The sequence below is a fragment of the Pithys albifrons genome, chromosome Z, assembly GCF_047495875.1.
Source record: "Pithys albifrons albifrons isolate INPA30051 chromosome Z, PitAlb_v1, whole genome shotgun sequence".
In the NCBI taxonomy this organism is placed as follows: Eukaryota; Metazoa; Chordata; class Aves; order Passeriformes; family Thamnophilidae; genus Pithys; species Pithys albifrons.
Genome location: NC_092497.1, coordinates 24,464,653 through 24,482,535, shown reverse-complemented (window position 1 = coordinate 24,482,535; position 17,883 = coordinate 24,464,653). Strand labels below are relative to the sequence as shown.

The 17,883-nt window shown below is 43.2% G+C and overlaps 3 protein-coding genes across 4 annotated transcripts; all 3 read right to left on the bottom strand.

Annotated features, from left to right (window-relative positions):
• Positions 1–163: 163 nt before the first annotated feature.
• KGD4 (alpha-ketoglutarate dehydrogenase subunit 4) lies at positions 164–4,266 on the bottom strand. Its single transcript, XM_071580258.1, has 4 exons — positions 4,184–4,266; positions 3,061–3,124; positions 1,622–1,824; positions 164–424 (listed from the first exon to the last, which is right to left on the bottom strand). The coding sequence occupies exons 1-4, from the start codon at positions 4,220–4,222 to the stop codon at positions 407–409; spliced, it is 324 nt and encodes a 107-aa protein (XP_071436359.1). The 5' UTR covers positions 4,223–4,266; the 3' UTR covers positions 164–406.
• A 75-nt stretch (positions 4,267–4,341) lies between these two features.
• On the bottom strand, positions 4,342–12,756 carry CENPH (centromere protein H). Its single transcript, XM_071580597.1, has 10 exons — positions 12,587–12,756; positions 11,666–11,909; positions 11,517–11,572; positions 10,228–10,276; positions 9,722–9,796; positions 9,022–9,078; positions 8,094–8,157; positions 7,755–7,806; positions 6,450–6,607; positions 4,342–5,202 (listed from the first exon to the last, which is right to left on the bottom strand). The coding sequence occupies exons 1-10, from the start codon at positions 12,741–12,743 to the stop codon at positions 5,110–5,112; spliced, it is 1,005 nt and encodes a 334-aa protein (XP_071436698.1). The 5' UTR covers positions 12,744–12,756; the 3' UTR covers positions 4,342–5,109.
• A 696-nt stretch (positions 12,757–13,452) lies between these two features.
• CCNB1 (cyclin B1) lies at positions 13,453–17,785 on the bottom strand. 2 transcript variants are annotated; one of them, XM_071579970.1, is made up of 8 exons: positions 17,471–17,785; positions 16,655–16,957; positions 16,260–16,442; positions 15,476–15,634; positions 14,854–15,090; positions 14,271–14,411; positions 13,881–13,991; positions 13,453–13,606 (listed from the first exon to the last, which is right to left on the bottom strand). In XM_071579970.1, the coding sequence occupies exons 1-8, from the start codon at positions 17,489–17,491 to the stop codon at positions 13,496–13,498; spliced, it is 1,266 nt and encodes a 421-aa protein (XP_071436071.1). In that variant the 5' UTR covers positions 17,492–17,785; the 3' UTR covers positions 13,453–13,495. The 2 variants fall into 2 exon arrangements, with proteins under 2 accessions (XP_071436071.1, XP_071436072.1); XM_071579971.1 differs by having other exon boundaries at positions 13,515–13,602.
• Between the last annotated feature and the right edge of the window lie 98 nt (positions 17,786–17,883).

The following is a 17,883-nucleotide window of genomic DNA, read 5'->3' as shown; positions in this document are numbered from 1 at the left end:
TGATGAAAATCCTGTGCAATGTGCTCTAGAATGACCTGCTTCAATAGGAGGTTGGACCAGCTGACCAACTGTGGTGCCTTCCAACCTTACCCATTTTGTGATTTTGTGATCTCAGTCAGTAGAAAAATAAAATTACTCCATTAAATTGTGGACTTTGCAAATGGCTAATTAGAAAAATAGTTTAATAATGCAGACATCATATATGTTCAATTGCTAGTTACTCATCAACAGAAAATCTTCCTTGGTCACAAATTGGTATCTAGTGTGTTGTGTCAAACTTTTCACCCATCAGATGGGTTTTCATTAAAGCTATTAGTATACAATAATTTTTAATATTAAGGAAATGCCTTTATTGTGAATATAATACTTCATTCTTCAACAGTGGCCAGCAAACTATCTTCTACACTTATTCTGGACCGCCACGCTGTAAAAGAAAAGCACAGAGTTAATTTTACATTCTACTGAATGTAAAACTGAGATGAAATCCTCTTTTGCACTATTATAGACCAACAGACAGAGCTGTGTTTTTAATTTCTGATTTAAGCATTGATTTTTTTATCTACATAAGAACAGGCACAGAGTGCAAAGTGTCAAATATCAGAATCTGCCAATAACAGCTCAGTTTTTTAAAGGGGGAATTAAAAAAAATCAACACACGCAAGCCACAGTTATAGTTGCTTCCACTTCTCCCCCTCTGAAGAAACCTGATTCTTACCTTAGAATGGTCCAACGAAACACAATGGTAGTGAGCATAAATTTTAAAATTACTCTCACTGCCCACATTCCAAAGGGCAAAGTACAAAAAAAGGCAAAGTAAGCCCTTACAATCTTTAAGAGAAACCAGAAAGTTATTAGGTTCATTATTTTCCTCACTGTTGAGAAAATTTATGCTAGAGGTCAAGAAGTATATTACTATGGGAAATAACTGATTTTATTTACTATCTTTATGCAGCCTACCCACATACATGCAAGAAAACTGATTTCATGTACTAACATTGTTATGCTGTACGTGTCCTTATTATTTAAAAAAGCTTTGCAAGCATCTTTTAATTTCAAATTCCTTCTATTTTGTGCATTCTCCCTTTTTAAGCATCAGTGTTTACAACCAAGAATTGTTACAGAACAAGCAGGCTTTTCTTGCCTTTCATGTACAACGTCGTATTTGCCAATGTGCCAAAAAATATTTATATCAAATTGAATAAAATATTTCCACTACTAGAAATACAAGTTCATTTACTAATAAGTAACTTAGAAAACTAGTTTGAGAAATATTTTGGACTTTGATTACCTGGTAATAGCCTTTGCTGGTCTAAGAACAGACTTCTGTGCTTCTGCCCAGCACAGGCAAATTACACATTAAAAAGCTGTTATAAAGCAGGTAGTGATGACAGTAGGCTATGACTGTCACCAGCTTACCTGCACATCTTTCTACGTCCACATCTCTCTACTCAGTAATACCACAATCTCACCAATCAATGAGAGCTGGGTACTTCCTGTATTAAGAATTTGTAGCTTGGGTATTGTGCATAAAGCTATGAAAGATCAGAGCATCCACTTCCCAGGAATTACAATGTAGTGCCATACAAGAGGGTGTAGAAAAAAGCAAAAGAAGAAAACTTACTTGAATATATTCAATCTCTTCATCTGACATTTGTTTCCTTCTGTATTTCTGAGGTAAGGTTCTCACTAATTCAGAAGTGTCTGGTGTACCTTGTACTCTGCTAACAGGTGAAATATTTTGAAATGCTGGTGACCTGCCTCCTACAGACTCCTGTGCTTTTGAAGCATGGAGAGATGGCACACTTGCTTGTAGAGATTCCTGTACTGAAACCCAGATTGCAAAATCATTTACAGAAATAGTACTAGACTGTAAAATTAATAAGCAACCAATAACAAATACCAGTGCTTAAAAATCTTACAATTAAGTCATTCTTCTTCTCACAACCCATTTTGATTGTTGTTAAATGAATCAAGTGCAGAATCTAAACATTCTGACAGTAAAATAAAGCATGTTTGAGTGGCAGACACACTGATGTAGATGCAGAAGATAGATCAGCATATACCCTATATGGGTTTTTTCACTGGGAAGCTGTACTTGGAGACAAAGGATGAAGTTCTATAATGTTTGTTTGGGGGCAATTATATAGAAGGATAACTAAAACAACTATGATCACTGACATCATGCTTTTTCATTTATGACAATTGTAAGACAGACAAGTGAAAAAGGGGTAGAAGCTTACAAAAGGATATGGTAAGCTTATAACCACCATAACAAACCACAACATGCAATGCAGTGCTGTACCACTTTTAATATTATAAAAATGGCACCATATCAAATTTTGTTAGTGACGTGCAAAATGACCGCCAAGTATCAGGCATAAGCAATCAATATTAAGACATCTCCTATTTTGATTTCAGATGTTTGTTTTGAGCCCAAAGGAATACTAAACTAACACATTGCTAATATAAGTTTAAATATAACAGTATTAAGACCATAAATATCAACATAGTTACAGGTGTAAAAGTTAATGTCACAGATTGCAATAAAATTATTTTTTCCTCGTCATTAGTTAGTAATACAAGGAAATAATTCTAAAATGTACAGTGGGATGGCTCTCCCAGCTATAATCATGTTTTGAAAATACCGCAGACATTGCACACTTCAACTAAGAAAAGATGAGGAAAATGCAACATCATTTCTGCAAATATCACTGAATTTCTAAAGGTGCTTCAAACTGACTTAGATGCAGGCGTTTCAGGTAAACATTAGTATTTGGAAAGTTGTGACTTTATATAAAGTAGAAAAACAGCACTAGGAATCTTTGTGAATCTGTCCTGAGCAAGAAATAAAGACATGCATCCACTATGTGTGTACACAGAATTGTACCGAGTCTGTAAAGTGACAGTTGCCTTCAAACTAAATCAAACATGTTTCAAAAAACCTGCTCCAAATCAGCTGAGTTGCACAGTTGAAATAAAAAAATTGTGTGCCGGTTCCTGTATAAAACAGTCCATGTACAGAAATGTGGTGCAAGCTGTATCCATACATGAAATACTTACTTTTAGGTCTGGGACCACTTTTTCTGTCTGGGAACTTAATTAACGGAGTATGTGGCTTGACTACCTAGAACAAGGCAAGGTAGTAGGAGAAACGAGGAGCATAAAACATACTTCTAGACACAGGTTACCTTCAAAATAATAAAATGGAATGTACAATGGAATGTGTCAACCAACCACACTGTACTGCTGCTCTCTGCACGGCTACTCTAATACACTTACTACTTCTTAAAGGTCTAAGTTTATACCAGGAGAAATTTACTTTTAAAGGTATTCTTGCACCCTGATCTCCAGAGCAGGTACAGGGGTTATCTTTCTTTTCTCACAGCAGCATCAGTATGTGGAGACACAGGTACCGCTGTTGCATAAATGCAACCACAGTGCAATCCGTTCTGCTGAGATTCCATCGGGAGTGCTGTGCCCTACTCTAGGGTCCCCAAACCAGGACACAGACCTGCTGGAGCGAGTCCAGAGCAGGGCCATAAAGATTAACAGAGGGCTGGAACACCTCTCTTCTGAGGAAAGGCTGAGAGAGCTGGTGTTGTTCAGCCTAGAAAAGAGAAGGCTCCAGAGAGACCTTACAACGCAAAGAGGGAAGGTTTATAGTAGATATAAGGAAAAAATTCTTTACTGTGAGGGTGGTGAGACACTGGTACAGGCTGCCCAAAGGAGCTGCGGCTGCCCCATCCCCGGAAGTGTCCAAGGCCAGGTTGAACAGACCTTTGAACAATCTGGTCTAATGGAAGGTGTCTCGGCCCATGGCACGGGGGCTGGAGCGACGTGACCTTTAAAGTCCCTTCCTACCCATACAATGCTGTGGTTCCATAAAACTTTAGCAGGCAGAATCGCGAGCTGTGCTCTGCCTCTACAACAGAGTGCTTTCACCTTGGAGAGGGACAGCCCAGGGAGGAGCTGCCGGTCATGGCCGCACCCTCCGCTACCACGGCACCCGGTACCTGCTACACCGCACGTCTCTCCCCAAGGACACCGGCCGCCGCGGCGGCGTGTCCTCAAGCCGCGGCCTTCGCAGGCCTCCTTCTCGGCGGCGGCAGCAGACGACGCGAGTGCCGCCACCGCGCCAAGGCTGCGGGTGCCTCAGCCTCCGCTGCCCCAGGGCCGCCCTTACCTGCACCGCCCTCGTGGCAGCCGCCATCTTGCTGCCCATGGCGAGGAGCGCGGGGAGGTGCACCGGCCCCCGCCCCCCGGAGCCCGGGCCCCGCCCACCACGCCGGGCCCGCCTCCGCGACGTCATCCCTGCAGAGTAATCACATCAGGCGCTTTCACCAAAACAGTGTTTAATTTGCATTCGATCAAGGACTACCTAAAAATTCACTCATCAAGTTAAAAATCCTAAGATAGAACGAGACAGTACATGCCCCCGAAACATGCTACATACCCTAAGTTTTGATTTGCTCTGAACATTGAAAAAAAACAAACAGAAAGGACATGCTCCTGAAAATACGTAATTTTTTTAACAGTGCTTAGCTGCAGTCCATAGCACGAGGTCACCACTTCAGACACGAGTGACTGTTAGCAATTAAGAACATAACACTTCTAGTGTTTATACAAAGAGCTTCATTAACACAAAAATCCCAGCTTTTTTTAAACTTACTAAAAAGTTTTCCAGCTTGGGCTTTCCATAGGTACAAAAGCAGAGTCATGCAGCCTGCTTGTGTCCAGGAAAAGACGACAGCAGGGCCTTGGTTTAAGTCCATTTTTACATAAAAGCTTGAAATACACAGATTGTTCATCTTTTTTGCATTATTGTTGTCTTTCAGAGGAGGATGAGGTGTTGAGAAAGGACAGCTATGAAGTGGGTCTTCAGGTAGTTTCACTTCATCAGTTGCACTACCTGTTTAAGCATATGTTGTGTACCAGAGATATTTCACTTTGCAGAGTTGTGTGAACAAATTCTGAGTCTGCATAGAGAAAAACAACTTCCAAAAAGGTTAACTTTTAAAATTCTTGATGTATGTTTTTGAAATGTATGTAGTTTATCAAGTTTAGCTGGCATATATAAACTATATAAAATTAAACACCATTTCTCCTAATTCACTGAAGTTGGACATTTTTTTCAAGCTGCAGAAAAATCTTCTTTAAAGATGGATCTTCTGCCCAGTTAACTTCGCTTCCAATTACGATATTCTATAAAAAACGATCCATTGATTAAAATAAACCTTTAAAAAGGACTCTTCCTAGTAAAATCTCAAAGTCTGCTTTTTAATTTTTCATTTGAAAGCTCTTGAAATCCACAATAGTATTTGAAGTAGAGAGGATGGGGGCAGAGGGAAGAGGAGAAAGAGAAGTATTGGTTTACATCCTACTGTCAATACATAGGCAAAAACCAAAAAAACCCGAACAAACCGAAAGCTTTCAATTTCCTAGAGGTGCTTGCACACTACCCTTATTTTAAACAGAAAATTAGAGGATTTTTTTAACAACATGAAATAAAGTTTGCCTCAAACACAAAATAACCGAGTCAATGTTCTCACCCTGCCATTCTAGACTGAAAATCAGAATTTGAATGTAACCAAAGATGTGCTCTATGTAGGGCTCAGAAATCTTCAGGAATACCAAATCAGGAGATAAGTCTAGGACTCTATTTTTAACCCCACTAAAACATTTAATTTATTGCTCTCAATTTGAGATGTAACAATGTTATCAATGCACTATAGTAGTAGCCACTGCATGCAGTGCAAAAAGATGCGACACTTTCTGTCCTTAAAATTCTTACACTGCTCAAGGCCCTCCCTACCCCAAATCATAAGGTTTTCTTCCTCACTTTGCATGACTCCACACTCCAGATAACCTGCCAGCTAGCTGCATTGATACAGACTAGTCAGCAGGACCTGACACATGGGGAACTGAAAGGGCGAAGGCTATGGTGCTGAAAAAATCTGGAGACTGGCCGTGGCTGCAGACCACAGCTTGCAAACAGCTGCAGTGGGTGACACAAACACAGAGGGCCTGTAGTCAGAAGGGGCAGATGGAGGTTCACTGGTAACATGGGATGAACATCTATTTATTTTTTCTATCCGTGAGATGGAGAAACTGATTTGGTGGGGCACAGAGGTGACTCGTAGTGTAAGGAAATACAGCAATAGCTGTAACAGATATTATAAAAGAAAATGCATTCTTTTCGTAGCTTTTATGTTTTAGAACAAAGATAGACTAAACTCCATGAATAATTACTCCAAAAACCTTGTGATGATTTCATGCTTTTAGCCTCTAAAGTAATAAAATCTTCCTTTCATAGAGTAGTTTTTCCATTACTGTTGTTACTTAAAATTTTTAGAAAACACAATCTTGTGTTGAAGTTACGTTTGCCATACCCATTATCTTGACTGTAATGAAAAACTGCAAACTTGTTTCTAAAGGCCACAACACATTACCTGAAACACATTTTGAATTACTGTAGTCATCTCTTTTTCTTTTTCAAATTTATGAAGCATCTTGGTTTCAGCTGGGTTCATATATCCTGGTTTCTCGTTTTGTTTTTTCTTCATAGTCTGAATTTGCTGTAGTTTCTGACCTTCCTCTTCTTTTAGTACTGTTCCATTATTAGGAAGATGAAATATTAAGAAGTAGTTAGGTGATCAGTAAAACTGAAGATACTAGTTTTTTCCTCACAGCCACCTAAAGAACTTCCACTGCAATAACTCTAATTGCCCACTTCACTTCTTCCCTCCAATATAGCTCAAAATATTTCTTACACATAAGAGGCAGCACATGCTATGGCTGCTACCTGGTGTCTAACTACATCAATTTGTTTCCTGTCAGCAGAACAGAATGTACCTCATATGCTGTCTGCATTGCCCTCAGACAAGGAGTGTAATTTCAACATCTGTCCTATACCCTGTTTTTATTGCCACATTTATAGGTCTTGATGACCCTTTCCCTTTTTTTAGATTTGGTTGAAACCAAATTCCAAAGTCATACAAGGAACATATGGACATGACCAGTGAATATTACTATTTTTATGGGAAGTCTGGCTAAAAACTACACTCATTAAAACCATTTGGGGACAGTTCACACATTGAAAGAATGCTGGCAAAGCATTCTTTTTCCTATTTGTAAAGATATCAAAGATGTTCATTTTCCCCATGAAAACAGTTATTTCATTGTGTTTGTTCCTTCCTGTGAATATATACACAAGTCTTTATGTGTGAGCCAAACTATAGCTCTTAAAAATTGGTGGCAAATCAAGTCTTGACAGTAGCAATATTTAAAAACACATTCACCTTACGAAGTCCTGAATACTGACTGCACATACAAATTTGACCCATTCTTACAAGACTACAAATATACTATTATGAGAGTTCTCTATAAGTAAATCCTCTCCCTATTCTACAAACACCTCAAAAAGGTCCAGTCAAACAAAAAGAATTTTAGGTGCTGTAGCTGATTTAAATTACTAAATAATGTGTAATTTCCTGGGGAGCTTACACTAAGTAATAAAATGCCACCACATTGTTCTTGAGTATTTTCTTCCATCTCTCATAATGTGTCAGTCTCAGGCTCAAGTAGGCAACACATCAGGTAATTGCTACAGTACTTTCCACTCTTTTAAGAAGTTTCATAATTGTGTTAAGAGTTTCATTACATCACATGTAAATTAATATTGCTATAAGAACAACTTCAAAATATGAACTGTATGTTCAAATACAAAACAAAGTCAATACAGCTGACACACTTACAGAGTCTTTTTCTTTTAATGTCAGTCAACTGCTGTTCCTTCTCATGTACTTGCTGAAAGGAAAAAAAAACATTTCCTAGACTCTTGTATCAAAAAAATATTGAAAGACACTAATTTAACCCACAAAAGCAGTTAAGGTCAGCTCTTGAAGCAACTTTCTTACATACTCACTTCAAGTAATCATTTCAGTAATTTTGGCAGCACTAAGAAGTGCACCTTTTGTGCCACCTATTTAGCTTCCAATGGTTTGTGTAGTCCTGTGGCATTCAAAGTGCACTCCTGCCCATGCTGAGGTTGGTTGACCCGCATAACTGTAACAGAAGTTACAACTGCCACTTACCTGCTGATATTTCATTATTGTCTGGCCCAGCAACACTATGCACTTCACTGTTTCCAGGATCAGACTAAGAAAGCAAACACAGTAGCACACTTTAACATCAGTAATGTAAGTCAACATCATAAATGTTTTAATCAAGGTTATTTGGTTTAAATAAAGCATTTCCCGTTTGTCCTCACACCTTTCTTTTTTAGTTAGTATACTTAGTATCAATGTAGGTGTCAAATAATCCCCTTATTTCCCACTCAATTTTCCTAAGGTTTCCATTAAGTCTATCTAACACTTCAAATCACAGAACTTGGAAGGCATCAAAGAAGCCTAGCCATATGGGAATGGCTGTGGATGAAAGCTCCTGAATTCTGGCATGTGGTAGAGACATTACAGAGATGCAATCTTTTCAGCTGTATTTCTGACAGAAATTAAATTTTTCACATTACACTTCATTTGTGTGCACCTATTAATAGTGGGTAGGAAATTAACAGCTAATTTTAAACATATCTAAACATATTTAAACTTTGAGCTCTTTTTCAAAAACATCTTGTTCCAATGATTAATTAGTAAAGGCAGCAAAGCAGAAGCAGGGCCCAGTAACAAACTCGTGATATATCCTGAACTGTTACAAATGCATGTAGCTCAGGCTCTAAAGACAAAAAGCTCTTCTTAGCTACAAGCACTTCTCACTAGCAAATCAACAGTAATGATCTCTATAACCAAAGGCTGGCTAATTCAGAGTCCAAATATAAATCCACTGTGGGTATATGAGGTCTGGTCATGCCGATTCTAGTCAGAGAGTAGACAAGCGTATCATTCAAACCTAGAAGAAGGAAGCTTGCTTTCAAAAGAGGTACAGTGAAGTAATCTAGAAATGTGTCACAATAAGATGTGCCAAGTCCCGTCCTTTTTAGCCACTTGACCCCCAACAACACCTTACCGTGAGTCTTTATCATCTTGATGTGCTTTGTTTCTCAATGCAGATGTAAGCTGGATCCTGCATAGAAGAAATAATACATATGATTGATAAGAATTGGTAAGAAATTGAGAGAAGCAGGAAAATAAGGGAAGCAGATATAAATAAGAAACAGAAAAAGGTAATTTCCAAGGTTTGATCTATGTCCACTTTCACACTGGAATTATATATACAAAATGCCTAGTACATGTAAAATATCATACTTCTTAAATAATGGAGCTTAACTCTCACGACATGAAAGGGGTACTGATGATTATTTATAAGAGTGACAACTCCCTTCTTGCTTGCCAAACATACTCGGACACCATTAATCTCAGAATGTGCAGAAAGAAAGCTGGGCAAAGGTGGGCATTCAAATGAACGACATGTAACACAGGCGATGTCTAATACTATCAACTTCTAAAATACCGCCAAAAAATATACTTTCTGATTTATATAGTCACACTTTTGCAACTATGAAGGAACTTTTGTGTTTACACATTTCAATTGGTAGATTTTTTTCTACAGTCTGTCCATCTACATTCCTATACTTTGATGGTAACAAAATCTCCCCGCCTCTCCATTTCACTTTGAAATACCATTTTAATAAGACTTATGTATATGTGCATTTATGTGTGCACACACAGGGAGGAAAACTCCAAATAAAGGGGGACAAAAATTCTACCTTTGCAAGGCCAATGTCTTGTTCCAGAAAGAGACTTCTGCCTCCTCTATATTGCTTTGCAAATATTCTGTGGCACTGAAGGAAAAAAAAACCAACAAGACCAACAAACCAAGTGTGAAAATAACAAAAAATTTAAAAGCAATGTCACATTTTAACTTTTTTCTACATATCTAACGTAAGAATTTTTCATGTGAACCACTCAGTAAGGCCAGGAGTAGTTAAACATGTAGAACTGTATTAGTGAATTCTAACCATCACATGAAGGGCTGCAAATTTAGAAGCCACATCAGATCTGGAACTGCATTAGGAGATTGAGTAAAGGATTTCTTCCCCTTATTTTCTCTTACTTTCCATTATTTTCATTGAACTGCTGCAAAGAACTGACTGTTAATCCATAAATTCACTAAGAAGGAGTAAATAGAAGAGAACTTCCAAGCTCAGTTCTTAATCCTTCTTTTTATTTTAAAATACATTAAAAGTTCAAAGTTATCCAGTGATATACATACCTCTGGATAAGCTTTTCTTCATCACCGTGATCAAGGACATTTGCTTGACCTGCAAAAGAGAACATCACTAAAGGAAGCACAGTGGAGACATTTAAATACAATCTATAGAGCATAAAGAATCAACATTCTTTTGTGCAAACAAGCTATTTCTTATTTTTATCTTCTAACCTTATCATCTTTTTTACTATTACTGAGACTATGTTATCAATCAGCTGCATTAAAGAAAAAATTAGGCTTTAAAATATCTTCATTTAGCACTTTTTAGATGTGCTAGAGCCGGCTCACAGCATTGCTCTGTATATGCTCAGAGGATGAGGATGTACCCAACCACATCCTGGGCTGTATCAGAAGTGCAGCCAGCAGGTCAAGGCAGATGATTCTGCCCCTCTCCTATGCCCTTGTGAGACCCCACCTGGAGTGCTGCATCCAGCTCTGGGGTTCCCAACATAAGAAGGACATGGATCTGTTCCAGCAAGTTCAGAGAAGGGCAATGAAATTGATTAGAGGGCTGGGGCACCTGTCCCAGGAGGAAAGGCTGAGAGAGTGGGAGTTTCTCAGTCTAGAGAAGGCTTCAGGATGACCCTGCTGAGTATTTCTAGTGCCTGAACAGAGCCTACCAGAGAGCCAGAGAAATTTTTTACCAGGGCATATAGTGATAGAACAAGGGGGAATGGCTTTAAATTGAAAAAGGACAAGTTTATATTGGAGATAAGGAAGAAATTCTTTACTTTGAAGGTGGTGAAGTGCTGGCACAGGCTGCTCAGAGAAGCTGTGGCCCCCCCATCCCTGGAAGTGTTCAAGGCCAGGCTGGATGGGGCACTGAGCAACCTGGTCTATTGGAAGGCATCTCTGTCCATGGCAGATAGTTTGGAACCAGATGGTGTTTAAAGTCCCTTCCAACCCAAACTATCCTATGGTTCTACAAGCAATAGAAATACCTTAAATCAGGATTGCTGCCAAACACTTTGGCAGACCTTTGGCAAGACTTCAGTTCCAGAGACCAGATTCCTGAAAACCTTCACTACATGTCAGAGGAGTCTTAAGTGCAAACCCAGAAAAGTGGGAGAAAGGGCAGTGGGCGACAATCACATGGTATCTTTGTAAACATTCAAACACGTTTTAAGAGCTGCCTAGAAAACGCGAGAAAACGCACAGCCAAGAAAAACATTTCATAATTGTAACGAGCACTTTTAATAAATGTTTCTATAAATATATAAGTATATATATTAAAGAACCACGTCGCAATAGTTGTTAGTGTAACATTCCTCTGGGAGGACGGACGTGCTTACCACCATGAAGGGCCGCGCTGTACTCCTTGAGCTTCTGTTTCATCTGGTTCCTCAGACTGCGCCGGGGTAAAAGAGACACCGGTCAGAGTCTGCGCACCCTCCATCCCACCCCCGCGGGCTGCTCCCCCTCCCGCCCCGCTGGCACTGACCTGAGCAGCGTGAGGACACTGACGTCCCGGCCGCCCTGGGGCCACGCCGGGTCCCGGTCCCGGGGCCTGTCCATATCCATGTCCCCGTCGCGCGCCGGCGCCGCCATCCCGCGCTTTTCAAACGGCCACGCTCCCGGCGGCCCGCGCGCCGCGCCTGCGCAGAGGGGCGGGGCCGGCGCGGCCCGGCCCGGCCCAGCCTGGGGAGCGCGGGGTACTCGAAACAAGCAAAAAATGCTATTGAGAGCTGTAGGCAAAGCGCAATAAGCCTTCTATCAGACCTAATGTTCTCCTAGAGGTAGAGCTACTAAACCCATCTCTCAAAAGTGCTGCCATAAGTATGTATATATTGCCAGGCTTCCTGAACGCAGATTTGGGCAGGGCTCTCCCCATGTGGGTGTGCCCTTCCAGCCTGCACAGTGGATTTTTTAGGTGAGGCACAGCGTGCGCAGAACTGTCCCCACGGTTTAAGTCCTCAGGTCCATCTGCCACGGCCGAGCGAGCTTGGACAGTGAGAGTGAAGTCCTCAGGACTAGAACCTAAAGCCCCCGGTATTCCCATAAGGTCTCCCATCTGTCACGGCCCGCTCCTGGGAAGGGGATGGGGGTAACTTAAGTTGTTATTAATCATTCCTTTTGGAGTGGATTAAAGTGAAACAACACTAAATAATCGGTGTTTATTTAACAATTCCGTATAGTGTGACATAGAAAATAATCTTGGGGGGGGGGGGGGAAGATGCATAGGGGTCAGAAAGAGAAGGGTCCAGAACAGGAGGGAAAAAGGAGATGAGAGAAGGTGAGAATGGAAAGGTTACATAGTCACCGCCCTCTGGATCCAGCGTTGCATCTCAGCAGTCCTGCAGGCGGCGGCAGAACCCACCCAAATTCCCAAAGGCACCAGTCCATTTTTATACCCTCAGCATACCCTCTGCAACCTCCCTCCGAGGCAGGGGGTTGTTTTCCATGAAGCAGTGTCTCCAGCCGGGCTGTGAACCCCCATATTCACTGGAGGGCAGGGCAACGGCTCTTCTTGCCTCTTCAGGGCTGGAGCACTGGAGAAAGGGATGGGCCCAACTGCCCATCAGGGGTATAATGCAAAAGTCGAAAGCCTGCAAAGTCTCTTAGAATGTATAAATCATTAACCGTCAGTCTCTGACACTATCCAAGTACTAACCGGGGCTGACCCTGCTCAGCTTCCGAGATCTGATGGGATCAGATGTCAGGGAAGCATTTAACTGCCTTTACTGCCATAAGTACATGCCGAGTGAATAGACTTGCACTCTTCAGAACCACAGACTTGTTGAGACTTTTAAGATCAAGTGCAGCTGCCAAAACAGCACAACCATCGTGTTCACCATTAAAGTATGACCATATTCATGCTTTTCTTTTGAACAGTGCCAGAGATGGTGACTCCACCACATTTCTGGGCACCCTGTGCCAAGGTCTGACAACCCTGGACAGCAGGTATGTTTGTCTAAGGGATTGTTGAGTACAGCTTCACCTCTCCATCTCCTCTGAGTGCCCCGTACTTCCCCTCCTTTGCCCTTGCTCTCTGAGCTCTGCCACCAAGCTAAACAGATCATCCACCTCACACAACTTTTCTCTCCTGTCCTCCACTGTGCCACCATGTTAGCAGAGTCTGTACCAACACTCCCATCCATACACCCCTGAGCGGACCAGCCACACAGCTCCTGGGCAGGACCCAGAGAGGAGGCTCCAGGGAGGTGCCTCAGATGCAGGAGAAAGCTAACTGTACAGCCCTCCACACCTCTAAAAAACTCCAGAAAGAGTGCAACATCTTTATTAAGTTTAACACAAAGAGTTCACATAGGAATTACAATTTTTTAACTAGAGGCTCAGCTAGATCCTGTATAATAGAAGACTGCAACTGTTTGATGGTGCTTATCTTCATGTTGGTGCTCCTGGCATATTTCGTCATGACTGTCTGCAGGGAAATAAGATTGATTATATTTACTCTGTTCAGGAACTAATGCTATTCCAGCTCATTTAAGGCTTGGTGGTGAACCCAAACCCATCCTAGCACACAAGCCCAGGTTGCAGCTGGCTCAAGCCATTTCAGTGAGATAAAGATCTTCAGCTGAAGTGAACAGGTCTTATCCATGTCTGACAACAGTGGTTCAGCTAAGGCAGCCCCAGCACATTGTGTAATGAAACTTTACCACACATACCTTCCTGATGCTGCACTATAAGATTCTTACCTTCTGCTGGACAACATCCTTATTCAAAAGTACTATGTTCTTTGCTATGTGCTGCATAACTGGTATAAGGTCACTCTCAGTGTAGGACATGTAGTGTTCCAGAGATGGTAACTGAAAGGAAGAAAATCCATTAGACAAGACCATCAGAATAATCCAACTACACTAGGTTCTTGGCCTTCAGTCTGGTTTGGGCAGTTGTGGTCTCTTGTCTCACAGTGGGAGGTGAACAGGTACTGCGCTACTGCTTTCCCCTTGTAGTGGATGACAGGGAGACAGTAACATGCCATGAGGAAAGAAGGAGGCATGCACCTGGCCTGAGGTGGCCTTTTAAACTGGTGCATAGTCATACTGAGTCCCAAAGTAGGAGGAGGTCTGACAAGTGCAACTTACCAACTGGCATCCATCAAGGAGTTTCAGAGACAAACAGAAAGCAGCTGCTGCAATCCTAGATGGAGGGAAGTGAACCATATCATAGTCCACAATGCACAACTCCATCAGGTACTTGGCCAGAACATATTGTTCAGAGTCCACCTGCAGGAAGTCAGAGTTAAGTATTGGCTATATCCAAGGAAAGACGACCTTGTCAAACCTTGTTTTAGTCAAGCAAGAAGAAATACTTCCTTAGAGACATTTTTAGAACTACAGGCTTGAAACTCAAGTGGCTTAATCAACAGTGCAGTTCTGAGTTATATGAGGGAGCTCATAGTCTAGGACCACCCCTTTCAGTGGCAGTCTAACAGTTACCTGCCATATCAGACAAGCATTAGGCTTAACATGTTCGGCTAACACTAGAGAAGAGACAAATAAGACGCATGTCTGCATGGAAGACAGGTTTCAACGAGTACTCAAAAGTAGTCAACCCCCACCCCTCCCAAAACAGTATTCAAAAGATTTGAAACATTTTGACAAGCTCCCATGGTTAACTATTGCTTTTTCCAGATGCAGTTACAGTAGCAACTATACTCAACACTACCTCCGCAATCTTTGAAGCTCTCCTTAGGAAGTGTGGAGGGAGAGGGAATCCCACAAAAAAGCCCAGGGCTTTCAAGATTGTCTTCTCCATCTGGTGGATTTGGAATGTTGAACACAAGTAATTGGTTACACTGCTAAAGTGTTTAATATGTGGAAACCGCATCTCTTCATATTTGCTGGCAATGAACAAAGCTGTGATACCAACCAAGAGCAACTTTGTCTTAGAAACAGGATTGTCCTGTAGCAAGAAACAGTAGAGATTTATTTGAATGACTTGGCTCAGAGCACAGGTTTTCAAGGTAGTCAGTGTAAGGTTTGTTCTATGGCAGGTTTATACTGGCCCATAAAGAATAACTATACATCCTCTGTTACTCTTTGTTGGCATTAGTAGGGGTATTAGAAGGCTTTGAGATCAAATCAGGGAGAGGAGTAAGCAGCTTCGAGACATCAAGTCACTGCTCATAGCTGAGGGGTTAATGTGGTGTATGCAATTGAGGACCAAATGTGCGTTCTTAGTTAACTATATTTTGCTAAGGATAACGTGTGCAATTACGTACGGTGTTACTGATCATGCTTTAGCTCAGGGGAAAAGCATTGACTGGCATGAGGCAGGAGATACTCACCTGCAGGAAATGATCAATGATTGTTACAGTCATGAACAAAGTATCCTCCTGGAGACTTAATTTCATATGTACTTCCACAAGCCAGTCTACTAGCATGGCACGTCTATTTCCATCGACTTCCTGTCCAGCCAGGTAGTTGCATTTGACAGGTCGTTTTTCCTGGGTGGAAGGAATAGGGTTAATAGATACAGTCACTTAGCTGAAGTGTTTGCAAAGCCCAGCCTCTGTAGCATTGAAAGGCATAAGCCTTAGAATCATAGAATCATTTAAGGCTGGAAAAAAGACCTCCAAGATCAAGTCTAACCTATGACTGAACACCGCCTTGTCAACTATACCATAGCACTAAGTGCTGTGTCCAGTCACTTCTTGAACATTTCCAGGGACAGTGACTCTATCACCTCCCTGGGCAGCCCTGATTCTCCCTTCAGTAAAGAAATTCTTCGTGGTGTTCAACTTGAATCTCCCCTGGCACAGCTTGGGGCCTTTTCCTCTTGCCCTGTCTTTATCAAGGAGCCTCATACAGGCATAGCCCATAGGGACAGGCCACAGGGCACAAAGACAGTTTCCCAGACATTGGGTGGAAAGAGCATAGTATTGGTACTACTAGTTGATTGGTCTAACAACCAACATCTGTTCATGTTTTCAGGTCAGTTTCATCTTGTGTTTTAAGTTGAGAGAATGCTTATTAATACCTCTGAAGGAACTACAGGTGAAAGTGAATACCAGCTCCAAGCCATGCCTACAAGGACAGATTCACTACAAGTGTCAGTAAATGCCTCCTAACCTCCAGCTCTCTCAGATAGCTGTAGATGTCGTTCACATAGCTGCTGCACTGTCTTAGTTCATCATCCTCTTTCCCATCTAGGTCTTCAGATCTAGGGTTGACACTAGGGAAAACTTGACACAGCATGTCTTCTGCTGGAGCACATGCACCTAATTCCATGGAAGTTGAAGTCTGAGGCTCTGGCTACAAGAAAATTCAGTATCAGTGCAGACAGCACCTCCCTCTGCAGCTTGGCATCGACCAAGCCGCACCCAGCAACCCTGCAGCGTGGCATAACTGCAGGGGCTCACAATGCCCATTTCAGGGCACTGTTTGAGGCCATGGCCTTGCTGCAGGGGCAGCCCAGCCTGGGCTGGGGAATGGGCAGATGACCCCAAGTAGGCAGTGGATGGTACCTGGGAGGGCTTCGTCTCTGGCGGCAGCACATCCTTCTTGAAGGCCAACCTTCCTGCACCCCTGATGACCACACACCTCCGTGTGGAGGCACGAGTAGACCTGACAGTCGACAGCCGATGGCACCCTTCCACTGCCGTCTTCTCAGCGTCTGTCCGCACTTTCGGCTTAGTCATGTTGTAGCCGATCTCCACGAGGGCGGGGAGGGGTCGCAGCACTTTACTGGCGTCCGCCGCAACCCTGACCTTGGCAGTCGGCAGCGCGCAACTCTTGGACGGGGCGATGAATGTGGAGCGGAGCTGCTTCTGAAAGCCGCAGAAAGGACCGTGTTGGGATACCGGGATCGCGCGTGTCTGCGTGCGGGGGGCTGCACCGCCGCGCCCTGGACCGCGGGTACAGGGGCAATCGGAGCAGCGCTGCCGGCAACACCGGCGGGCTAGAAGAGGGAAGCAGGGGGAAGACAGCAAGGATCGGGAGCCAAAGGGCTGTAGGAGCTGAGGGGCTGCACGGCTGCTCCTCCTCGCACCAGAAGGCTGAAGGGGAGCCGAGCCGGGGCGGGCGGGGCGGTGGGACAAGTGGCTGCCCCAGGAGAAAGGGAAACGCACACTCCCATAGCCCTCGCGCCAAGCAGAGACCGGGATGAGCGGAGGAACTCGGGGGGCCTGCTCTGCTGCCGAGCTGAAAAGAGGGAAAGGGAATGACACCTCGCTCCGCAGTCCCGCACGCTCCACCTGTGCCCGCTCCACCTGTGCCCGCTCCACCTGTGCCCGCTCCACCTGTGCCCGCTCCACCTGTGCCCGCTCCACCTGTGCCCGTACCTGGGTGGCCCTTATGGACATAGCGGAGCGTCAGGACCGCTAGGGATGGAGCTCTGATCGGATCAGGCAGACGACCAGCAGCGGGACGAGACGGACAGAGCCCCCATAGGATCCGATGGTCTAAGCCGGGCACGGCCGCTGCGCAATTAAAGCTCCCACGGCCGCCACTGATTGGCCACCGGGCGGTCCCTGCGATGGGCGGGGCAGGGCCGCGCCGGGCCCTCCCGCAGCCTCACTTCGCTGCCGCGGTGCTTTTGCAGGATAGTCAAGATGCCGTACGTGAAACATTATTGAAAAACATTAGCTTTTCCCCAGTTATGTGCATACATACTGCTTGCTCTGAGTTTGCTTTAAACTTGCTTAATCGTTCACAGTGTTTTGTTGCAACTCTCTGCATGCGAGTAGACTGACAC